This window comes from Mesoplodon mirus (genome assembly GCF_964341445.2).
Source record: "Mesoplodon mirus genome assembly, chromosome: X".
Classification (NCBI taxonomy): domain Eukaryota; kingdom Metazoa; phylum Chordata; class Mammalia; order Artiodactyla; family Ziphiidae; genus Mesoplodon; species Mesoplodon mirus.
The window spans coordinates 92,337,323-92,349,402 of NC_138981.1; the positions used below are offsets into that span (position 1 = coordinate 92,337,323).

Here is a 12,080-nt window from a genome sequence, read left to right on the forward strand (position 1 = left end):
ATTAATTCAACACAGAGAGATTAGACATCAGCTCTGCTTCATGTCTAAGTATGCATGTATTTATCTATGCATCAAAGTTCTATGACAACAAAACAAGTTTGTATTTTAGAATCACAATGGTGATCTAATCTTTCACTAAAAAGAAAACCTATATTGTCAACTCCTGCATCTGCGTGAACACAGGAAGATGGTAGCATGTATAATCCCAGACTAATTTATATTTGTAATTATTCAATTTTAGATTCACCCAAAGTAGGGAATGGCACAATTTTTATAGCTGGAGACTTCAAGATCATTTAGTCCACCCTTGACATTCTGCAAAAGGAGCCAAGACCCAGAGAGATTAAGTGACTTGAATAAAATTCTAGTGCTTTCTCAACTATACCATGCTCTCTTTCTAATTAAAAAAGCTAGTAATATGTATATAGATAAAGAACTGTCTATGTATAATTGACAAAGAGCTCACTAAAGAATAATTACTACTTACTACTAATTCATCCTCGCCTATCCAGCACCTGGCTCCACTCCTAATTATAATCAACTGATAGAAAGTACAATGGAAGCTCCCACAATGGGAGATTCCTCTTATCGTCACTGCCATGGGGTGGGAGAGGGGAAAAGGAGGACTCCATTTAGCAGCTAAAACAATAGGGAAAGGTTGAGGAAATAAGCTCTTTAATTAGAGTATAGAAAAAGGAAAATAAACCAGTCCTTCCTCACCTCCAAATTAACTCAAAAATCTCAACTCTCTAATTGGAGCCTCGGCTGTATTTTCTCATGTCACAATAAATTTACGTTATGAGTTAACTAGGATTCCACAAGGCAGGTGGAAACCTAATAAGCATACTTAACAAATATCTATGGAAAAATATATTTTTAAATCTTGTAGTTGACTTATCAAACTTTTGAGATATATCCTAATTATAAGTTAAGGATTGCCTGGATATACCTAACAGACTCAAACATGTGTATACATACATATATATGTATATATACACACACTTACAGTTATATGAATATATAGATTAATATGTAAAAGGAAGAATAAACTAGCTAACGAGTAAGTGAACAGAAAAATAAGAACAAGGACATACTTATAGGAAGAACAGAGAGAAAACCCTGAAAATTTTGGGAGAACAGCAATTTTTTTTACCCTCCTGGGAATAACCACACAAAACTCACAACCTTTTCTGCTCCTAAATATTTCCTGCCCCACTAACTACACCCAAAAGCTTCATATCTCTGGAGGCAGGTAAGGAGCACTACAGTGGACAGGAGAAGGTAACTAACTAAAGGAACCACAGAATGCTAATTTCATACTAAATTCTGGTTGCCTAAATAGATAAAGCAGTTAACACACCGGGTCAGTAGTGTCAGCAGGACTTCCAAATGTATTCAGGTACTCAATAATGTCCTTGAGATCTTGGGCCGTTCGTTTCAGCTGAGCTTCTACATCTTCTGCTAACTTGTAACTGAAAAGGTAGTTAAAATAAAGGGATTAACCAGAAATGTTTTCTCCACTATGCACTGTTACTGACATACAAAGAATGATACCACCAACTGGATTTGCCCCAGTTCCCCTACCTTCTCATTTCAATGGATGTAGCATTCATGACCATATTCTAAAAAGATTCCATAGGTGAAGGCTTTTATCCATCTTGTCATTTTTACAGTCACCTATTTACCCTCTTTTTAGGTATCAGGATAAACCCATAGGTCACTTAGATATGTGAGAAGTTATTTGGTGTTTGGCAATATTTAGTAAATGCTGAGATGTCTTCAACAATTTTGAATACATAAATTTTCAAACTAAAACCTTATACAAATATACTCCATCATCCAACAAAAGGTATTTTAAGAAATGAGATTCACAATAATCAAAGGCAGATAAATCTGCCAAGTTCACAACAAATTGATTAGTTGGCTGAATTCTCAAGATTAACACACCAACTATTTGTGCATGCACACACACACACACACACACACACACTCTTAGCCTAGTCAATGAATATGTTTATAAGAATTAAAGTGACCAGAGGATTTTTCAATCTTAACATCTATAAATATTAAATAATTCAATTAGATTTATTGATAACCATCTACTCCTTTTCTGTCCCAAAGTATTTATAGGTAATTGGTTGCCTAGATTGTTGAAGATTCTAGTAAAGATTCCAACACAATGTAAATCTGACAACCTAAAAGCAATTGGAAAGAACCTAATGTTTCAATTATTTCTTCGACCTACAGTTAGGATCTCATGGCTGAAAATGTAAATCTATGTTTCCCCCCCAAAATGAAAGAATGCATAGAATAGTCAATGCAAAGGAAAGAAATATTCACAAAGGCTGAAATACAAAAGCAGAAACAGAACTAGGGTCCATACAGATTAGCTGTACTTACCGCATTTAATGCACCTACAAAAAAGCTAACTTGCAAGGTTTTAAAAAATAAGCTCAGTCTTGACTCACTAATAAGCCATTGATAAAATGAGTCAGATTTAACCTCAATCTAGTTTATGTAGCCATTCATACAAGCTCTCCTAACAGCATTTTATAATTTGGCCTGATTAACAAATCTCAGGTCCAAAGAGATAAAGTTACTGTGGGAACATTGGCAATATATTGACCAAAGGTAAAGACTGAATCACACACAAATAAAATATATCCAACCCAAGACATTGACAATATCATTCAACGTGTAAAAGCCATGCAGTTTGCCCCCAGATTAACTAATTGCCTTTAAAATAGGAAATGGATTTATCACTGAAGCAACTGAAGGAACATTAGGTTTAAAAGAGTCAGTATAAATAGGAGATCATAAATATTCCACAATATCATGACACCACATATATAAAATTGGTATTTCTGATTTAAGAACAAATTGGACAAATATAAAAACTTTATATAAGTGGTCATGTATAAGCTTGAGATTAATAACAGTGTACAAAATGTTATAAAACAAAATTGCCAGAATGATTACTTCATTTTCAAGCATCCTGAAAAGATAAACAGAAAATAGTCAAATAAGGTGATAAATGGCAACTACCAGAACTTGCACTTTTCTATCAACTTTTTTATTCCCTGCCTTTCAATACCATTTTTCCCTTTTTTGGTAGCTAAGTCCTGCCCCATTCCTCAATCTTTATTCAGTTGCTTACGTCCTCTCATGCTCCTCATCTGTATGCTGCAGATAAACAGACCCACTCTGGTCGTTTACAGACTCCTCTAAAGGGGTCAAGAGATCTTCTAGTTCTTTCTGCTGTGACAGGATAAAATACAATTCTTGCTCCAGCCTGAAAAAAAAAACAAGTCAATAGAAGGGCTGACGAAAGGAATTTGGAGTGACAAAATAAATGTCAATAAACTATAACAAGGAAAAACAACTGGACAAAGAAAGAGATCTTTAATCTTTTGACCTAGGGAATCTAAGATTCTACCTTTTCTGATCCAGTTTCACCTTTTGCACTTCTCCATGTAAAGCAATAATCTATAAAGGAAAATAAGAATACAATAGTGTAAATATTTGAATTTACATTGTAATTTTACAGCAGTATTTTTTTTCTCATATACACTTCAAGTATGAAAGAGTTCCTAATTCAGGGCACTTATTACCTAAAGAAAATATTTTTAAGTTTATCACTAATATTGGAAGGAAACATTAACCACTAAACACAGGTCTACTCTCCTGTGTTCATCTGAAAGTACTTGTACAATGCAGGTAGATTAATGAGAATATCTTCTTACCGTCTCACCATTCTCAATCAATGTATAGTCCCAAGCATTGACCTGGGTGACCTGGTGAAGAAAGTGTTTCTCTTGATCCTCTAACTCAAGGCTCCATTTGCTTACCAGACCACGCAGGTGACCATATGTCATCACAGGAGTTACGATTTCACTAAAAAAAAGGATACAGTATGATCATATGATCATACTTTCAAAAGTATGATCAGATTTTTTTATACTTTAGTACAACATATGAGGACTTAGAAAAGAAAACAGCACATGAGGAGTTTCTCAGACCTGCTCCCCAACAAAACCACCATAACTGGTACAGATTATTTTAAAAACAACCATTCAAACTCTCTGGAAATTATCTTAAGGGAATACAGCAAATAAAGATTTATTAAGACATCTACTAAATTTCAGTAAGAACAGCTAAAGTCTGTGCCACAACCTGCTCCCTTCCTTCTCCCTCAACTCAGCATGATGTAAGCTCCATTCTGCATTTATGCGGCCAAAGAGACAGGATTCCCTGTCCCCTCAGCTCTTAGTCAAAGTGATCCACTCCCCATCTAAGCAGTATCCATGACAAAGTAGGCAGCTGATCTTCCACCCTCCACTGGGCAGAACTAAGGGGAACTCTGATTCCTCTACCAGGTGGTATCAAATAGGCTGAACAGGTACCTCATTTTCCATCAAGGGACTGGTGGAACCAGGCAGTGCTCTGATTCCCTGCTGGGGCAGTGTCGGGAGGGCTGGGTGGAGAGGTGATCATCAATTCCCAGCCCAGCAGAGGCAGGCAGTGTTCCAATTCCCCCACTAGGGTATTGTTGGCGAGGTCCAGTGATAAGCTGAACCTAAATCCCCACCCAGCAGCAACAAGACTTAATAAGGCAGAGTGAGACAGTGTTAGTTACCATGAGGCTTCACCCCTTGTCTTCAGTGTCAGTGGCGGCCAATGGAGACCTGAACCTGTATACCCACCTGGCATCATTGAGACTGAACAAGGTAATGCAACTCGGGCTAATAAGGACTCCACCTCCCACCACCCCTATGTCAGCAAGGCTAAGTGGAGAGCTTAACCTCTATACCCGCTGGAAAAATTAAGACTGACTGAGGATATCACTTGGATATTAACACACTTCTAAATAATCTATGAGTCAAAGAGGAATTCACAAGGGAAATTTTTTAAGTACACAGAACTGCATGAAAATGAAAATACAACATTATAGAAGATGTAGTACAAAGCTAACACAGTGCTAAGAAGGATATTTATAGCACTAAATGCTTTACATTACAAAAGGGGAAATGTCTCAAATCAATCATCTAAGTTAATACCTCAAGAAAAAAGAGCAAAATAAAACCAATGCAATCAGAAGGCAAAAATTCATAAAGAGTAGACGTCAATGAAATTGAAATTTTAAATAATAGAGAATAATCAGTGAAATAAAAGCTACTCCTTTGGGAAAAGATGACTAAAATTGATAAAAGAAAGCTACAAATCACCAATATCAGAAGTGAAACAGGGGAGTATGCCTATAGCTATTAAAAGGACAAAAAGGAAATATGTACAACTTTACACTCATAAATTCCACAATTTAACAGACCAATTCCTTGAAAACCACACACTACTAAAACTCATGGAAGATGAAACATAACCTGGATGTCCTAGAACCACTGAAGAAATTGATTTATAATTTAAAAGCTCCTTAAAAAGGGGTTTCACTGGAGAATTCTGCCAAACTTTTAGTGAATTAACACAAATTTTACAAAATTTCTTCTATAAAATAGAAGAGAAGGGAATATTTCCCAGATCATCTTATAAGGCTGGTAACATTCAGATATCAAAACCAAAGACAGAATTTAAAAAAGAAAGAAAACAAAACTATGGACCAGTATCTCTCATGAACTTGGATACAAAAGCCCACAAACAAAATACTAGTAAACTGAATCCAATAATGTATTAAAAAATTATACATCATGACCAAGTGGGATTTATTCCATATATGCAAGGATGGTTCAACATTTGAAAATCATTGACTATATTTCACCATATCATGAAGCTAAAGAACAAAAATCTTAAAAGATCCTATCAACTGAGGCAGAAAAAGCATTTGACACAAATACATCCAATTGATTTTTGACAAAGGTGAAAGAGCCATTCAATGGAAGAAAATAGCCTTTCAACAAATGATGCTGAAAAAACTGGACATCCATAGACCCCCCCCAAAAAAAGAATCTCAATTTAAACACACACCTTATACAAAAATTAACTCAGAAGAGATCACAATCTTAAATATAAAATGTAAAACTATAAAACTTTTAGAAAAAAATTAGGAGAAAATCTTTGGGACCTAGGGTTAGGCAAAGAGTTCTTAAACTTGACACTAAAAGCACAATTCATTAAAGGAAAAATTGATAAATCAGACCTCATCAATTAAAAGTTTTGTTTGGTGAAATACTCTTTAAAAGATGAAAAGACAAATTACAGAGTTAGAAAAAATGTTCGTAAACCACATATCTGACAAAGGGCAGGTATCTAGAATACATAAAACTCTCAAAACTCAGTCAAAAAACAAATTCAAGTAGAAAATGGACAAAAGATATGAAAAGACACTTCACAAGTGAAAACATGCAGATGGAAGATTAACACATGAAAAGCTGTTCAACATCATTAGTCATCAGGGGAATGCAAATTAAAACCACAGTGAGGTATCACCTCATATCTATTAGAAGGGCTAAAGTAAAAAATAGTGACAACACCAAATCCTGGCAACAGTGTGGACAAGGTGGATCTCTCATACATTGCTGCTGGGCAGGTGAAATGGTACAGCCACTCTGGAAAAGATTTAGAGCAGTTTCCAAAAAAAATAAACTTGCAACTACCATATCACCCAGCAACTGTACACCTGGGCATTTACCCCAGAGAAATGAGACTTAGGTTCACCAAAAATCTGTACATAAATGTTCATAGCAGCTTTATTCATAATAGTCCCCAACTGGAAACAACCTAGATGTCCATCAATGGGTGAATGGTTAAACAAATGATGGCACATCTGTAATACCATGGAATACTGCTCAGATATAAAAAAGAACAAACTATTGATGCACATGACAACTTTATCTCAAGGAATTATGCTTAGTGGGAGAAAGAGTCCCCAAAGGTCACACGCTGTATGATTCCATTTGTATGACATTTCTTTAAATGTCAAGGTTATAGAAATGGAGAACAGAGCAATTGTTGCCCAGGTTCAGGGAAAGGAGAAGAGGGTAGCGAGTGTGGATATAAAAGGGCAACAGGAGGGATCCTTGTTGTGACGGAACTGTTCTATATCTTGACTATATCAATGTCAGTATCCTGAATGTGATATTGTACTATAGTATTGCAAGATATTATTATTGGGGAAAACTAGGTTAAGTACACACAGAATTTTTTGTATTATTTCTTAGAAGTAAATGTGAATCTACAGTTAACTCAAAATAAAAAGTTTAATTAGACGCAGATGTAGAGAAAGGACTTGAGGACACAGTGGGGGAAGGGTAAGCTGGGACGAAGTGAGAGAGTGGCATGGACTTATATACACTACCAAACGTAAAATAAATAGCTAGTGGGAAGCAGCCGCATAGCACAGGGAGATCACCTCGGTGCTTTGTGACCACCTAGAGTGGTGGGATAGGGAGGGTCGGAGGGAGGCTCAAGAGGGAGGGGATATGGGGATATATGTATATATATAGCTGATTCACTTTGTTGTACAGCAGAAACTAACACAACACTGCAAAGCAATTATACTCCAATAAAGTTGTAAAAAAACCCCAAATGCTTAGAGATGAACATGGCATAAATTGTAAGAATACAGGCTCTAGAGCTTGACTGCCTGAATTTAAATCCTGGCTCAACCATTACCAAGTGTGTGACCAGAGGTGGATTATAAAATCTTTATGTGCTCCAGTTTACTCATCTATAAAATGAGAACAAAAATAGTACCTACCTCATAAGGTTATTATGAGGATTAAATGGTATGATGTTGTAAAGCACTGTCATATTTCTAAACATATAGTAATCGCACAATAAATATTATATATTATTAGCAATAGTAATAATTGTATTATAATGGTATTCAGAAGACAATGATATCCTTTTCGTTGTTCAACTTCCTAAGCAACAGAAATCTTTTCCCTAACTGCTCCTCGAATCTGAGTCATTTACCTAACTTTCAAACACCATTCTAAAGATGTACAAGCAAACTATGCCTTCTATATGACAAAGAAAATGAGACTCACACGAATTTTCAAATAAATAGGCTTACCTAATGGTCAAAGTAAAAGGTTTAGAAATCATGCCGAATGGAACAGTGTTATTCATGCCAGTTGATGTCAGTGGTTTTAGATTCATAGTAAAGCTACTGGTGGTGCTGGTCCTGGTGCTGGTGGTGGTGACTGTGGTAGTGGTGATGGTTGACGTTGTAGCTGGAAAATAAAGTGTATAATGTTAGTAATAAGTAAGAAATTTTTAAATTCAGTCCTTGATTATTCAGGATGAAAAACTATAGAAGTATTTTTTTAATGTGAATTTGAACTCCAAGTTGTGTGATTTTAACTCAATGTTGCTATAATATATAGCAGGCCAGGTATCTGGATTAAGCTTCCTGCTAACAACTTAAAATCCTGGATAAATGTATAGAAAAATACAATTTATAACCTAACCAGACCTATGACCATTAAAGAAATTGAATCAATCCTCAAAACTCTTCCCATAAAGAAAACTCCAGACCCAGATGACCTCACCGGCGAGTTCTGCTAAACTTTCAAGGAAAGAATAATTGCAATCTTACACAAAATCTCTGTACATCTATAACTTTGCATACTTATGTGAATATATCTGTGTAATTAATTTCTAGAAATGAAATTGCTAGATCAAAGGGTCAGCGTGCTCTAAATTGTAATATTACTTTCCAATTCCCCTACCAAAAAAACTTTGCCAATTTACATTCCTATCAACAGGGGAGACTGCCTGTTTCTCTACACCATAGCCCATAGTAGGCATACATCTTAGCCAGTATTATAGTTAAAAGCCTCTCAAAGTTTTATCTACAGCCCAGACCTCTCTTCTATGTGTCTTTTCTATTACACCCTTACTAAAATGCCCTGTCTTCTGTACATGAAATTCTCAGTACACATCATGGCCAAGCTCAGATTCTTCCTTCCCCATGTTTACTGTCCACTTCTCTTCTACTCATGGTTATCTCTTGGTTTTCTGAACTTCTATAGCACTTTTGGTTCTTCCTTACACAGTGAGCACTTAACAAACAATGCACAGAAAATTGTGGTTGGTTTTCTGGAAGTGTTTTCTTCTTTTTGGTTCTCTGTATTTTCAAATGTTCTTGTAATTGATAAATGCTGCTTCTGTAACAAGAAATCTGTTATAAAAATATATTATAACATGTATACAATTATTTGTTTGTTTTACATTAGCCTTGTTTTCCCAATTAGCAATACTTTCAGGTTAATTGCCACCCTAGATAAATACATATATCATGGTGACTGCCAACATGCACTGCCTATTCTTAGGGAAACTGGCCTACTCTGTTCCTGCTGAGGGATCAGGCTCAGACACCTATTCTTTATTTCAGTAACTCTGTCCTTTGATCCTAGTTCACAGTTGACAAGGGTGGGCATCTGAAGTATACGAAGCCATCCCATATGCTACTGGCAGCCTATGAGAGGGTCTGGCACAAAAAGCTCTAGCCAAACAGGGATAAGGTAGGTCAGAATCTCATTTTCAAAAATTTAGAACTGTGGAAAGAATCAGATGGTAGGTAAAAATACGGAAATATTTCCAGAAATATGGAAAGAATCAGACTCTAAGCAGAAATTTGGAAATATTTCCAAACATGTAGAAAGAATCAGACAACGGGCAAAGGGAGCTGAAAGGACTGACAGAGGAAAAACATAAAGTAGAATTAAAGAGTCATGAGCAAGTCAAAATTAAGAATATAAAGCAGAAAAAGAGGTAAAGAAACCAAAAGGAAGTTAAAAAAAAAGAAAAAAACAGACAAAAGGAGAATAGCTGAATTATGTTTATGCAATATTAGATCCAGGAGGTCCCTAAAGCTGACTTCAGAACAACTTCTAAATTCCACTTTCCTTGAAGTTCATTGCCACGATAATACCTGTATTAGATTTCCACAAGATTTCATTTCCCTTTTGGGCACAAGGATCCTTACAATAATTCCCCCATTCTTTTGGCTAGCTTTTGTGAAAGTGGAATGAGCACCACAAGAGAAGACCATGCCTAGTCACAAAGGATCCCCGGGGTCACTATCACTCAGGACACTGGAGAGGTTACAGATTGGATCCCACGTTCCATTCTTTACAGCCATGTGGTCATCACGCTCTTCATCTGAGAATAAAAAGTCTTATCTGAAAAGAATTCCCTCCCCAGAAATGCTGAAAATTAATGACACTATCAAGACCCCCCCTTTATTGATTAATTCATTCTAACATTGTGTAACTACTATATTCAAGGCAAAAAAAACAGAAAAACAATTAAGAAAAAAACAAGTCCTTCTTGTAAAGGAGCTTATCTTCACCCAAAGATTTTTTTTTTTAAGTCAGCATTTCCTGACATGGACAGATGTCCAAAGATAATGTATACTTAAGAGAAAACAGCAAATTCTATGATTATGTCTATGTGTATCCCATTTTTGTAAAACAAATAAATTTAATGTATGTTTGTAAGCATTTGGAAAAAAGCCTGTTAAGACAAGCACCAAACTGTTTTCTCTAGAGGGTGTGATATATGTATATATGCATGTGTGTATGGTTTTTATAATTTTTAAAAAAGCAACTACCATCACTACCACTAAAGAAAGAGGTTAACAGACAAATGAACAGCTCTCCAAAGATGCTGTGCGATACCTTCAGGAAATTAATACCTGTCAGTCTAAACACAAAGGAATCTTGAGTCATAAAAAAATGGTATGATTATTTTAAACTGTTTATATAGTATTTACCTTTGTTCCTTATTTTCATGGTATTTTTAAAAGGTATAAATTAGCTCTGGCATAGTAGACAATTTTCAAATAACAATAATATTTCAATTAACACCAAAAGAAGCAATGGTTTTGGGAATGAAGGTTCTATCACAGTGTGATTTTGCAAGTTACAACTTTGGTCTAAACTAAATAAAGTCAACTCTATGTTATCTGTGTACTAAAAGGGAAGCACTGTTCTACAAATAATAGAAAATAATTGCATACCAAATTTGGATTTACATTTAAATAAATCTCATTCTGATGATCTTAAAAATCATTACATAAAAATACTGAGACCATCCTTTAAAAGATCCTACTATCCAATTTTCCTATCCTGTCTCTGATCAACAACTATGTATCTTACTCCATGCTAGGAATGGACATCATTACTTTCATAGACTAATGCGAAAGATGAGATTTATAACAAGCAAGCTTCTCTTAAAAATTGCTGATTATACCTAGGGCAGAGAATAATCTCAAATGGCTATAAATTTACAGATAGAGATATCCGAAAGCTGCCCTACAGGGCTAATTTGTGAGATGAAGAATCTGAGCAAGTAAATATACTTGGGGAGGAGGAAAGGTGAGTAGGGGAAAAAAACAACTCTGGGTTGGGGATATTGAGTTGACACATATCTGATGGGGAGGTGGGTAAGTACATAAGGCAGTGGTGGATGGAATGGGCTAGTAGCAAAGGTTCAAGTTTGCAGGAAGGAATCTTAAGACTCAGATAGGTAGGGGGTGAGTTACGGCAGAGTCACCAAAAAGCCTGCAAATGCATATTTCAGTGACTCCGCCCACAACTGAAAGAATCAATTTCTTGTTCAGCATTTTATAAGGGAAACTATGTGTTATATTTTTTGCAAATATGGTTACCTATAAAATTCTCAAGCCATGCCCTTCATAATGCTCATAGGTTGACCAGTTAGCCGAGTACACAGTAGAAATTCAGTTAAGTGTTGGTCATGCAAAAGATGGTTTACATCTCTGTTTAGGAATAATTATTTTAAACTTAACAGAGACTGACTTTTAGTTTATGACAGGTTTGAAGAAAGATTCATTTCAGCCCTAAGTAAACTTTTAAAAGTCAGAACAAACAAGACTTCCCTAAAGTGGAGTCTGACTTAAATGGTAGGTTTAAGTAGTAACTGACCTCTAACCACCCAGCTCACAACAGCTAAAAGGCAATGGATAACCACGTTTTCTTTAATTTACAACCTAACTAGTGGCTAACTGGCAGAAACAAATTTAGGATAGGTCCACAGAAACTCCTGTAATCAGCTTAAGGAGAGGATCAACTTTAATACAGGTCAAACCTTAAATTAAC

At 35.6% G+C, this 12,080-nt stretch overlaps 1 protein-coding gene across 4 annotated transcripts in view; it reads right to left on the minus strand.

Annotated features, from left to right (window-relative positions):
- The window catches only part of NUP62CL (nucleoporin 62 C-terminal like), a 69,672-nt gene that overhangs the window by 24,832 nt on the left and 32,760 nt on the right, over nt 1-12,080 (minus strand). For all 4 annotated transcript variants that reach the window (XM_082608942.1, XM_082608943.1, XM_082608945.1 and 1 more), the window contains 5 exons: nt 8,027-8,186; nt 3,744-3,894; nt 3,437-3,486; nt 3,158-3,292; nt 1,361-1,472 (listed from right to left, as the gene is read on the minus strand). In XM_082608942.1, the coding sequence (XP_082465068.1) occupies nt 1,361-1,472; nt 3,158-3,292; nt 3,437-3,486; nt 3,744-3,894; nt 8,027-8,186 (608 nt within the window). The remainder of the gene's footprint in view (nt 1-1,360; nt 1,473-3,157; nt 3,293-3,436; nt 3,487-3,743; nt 3,895-8,026; nt 8,187-12,080) is intronic.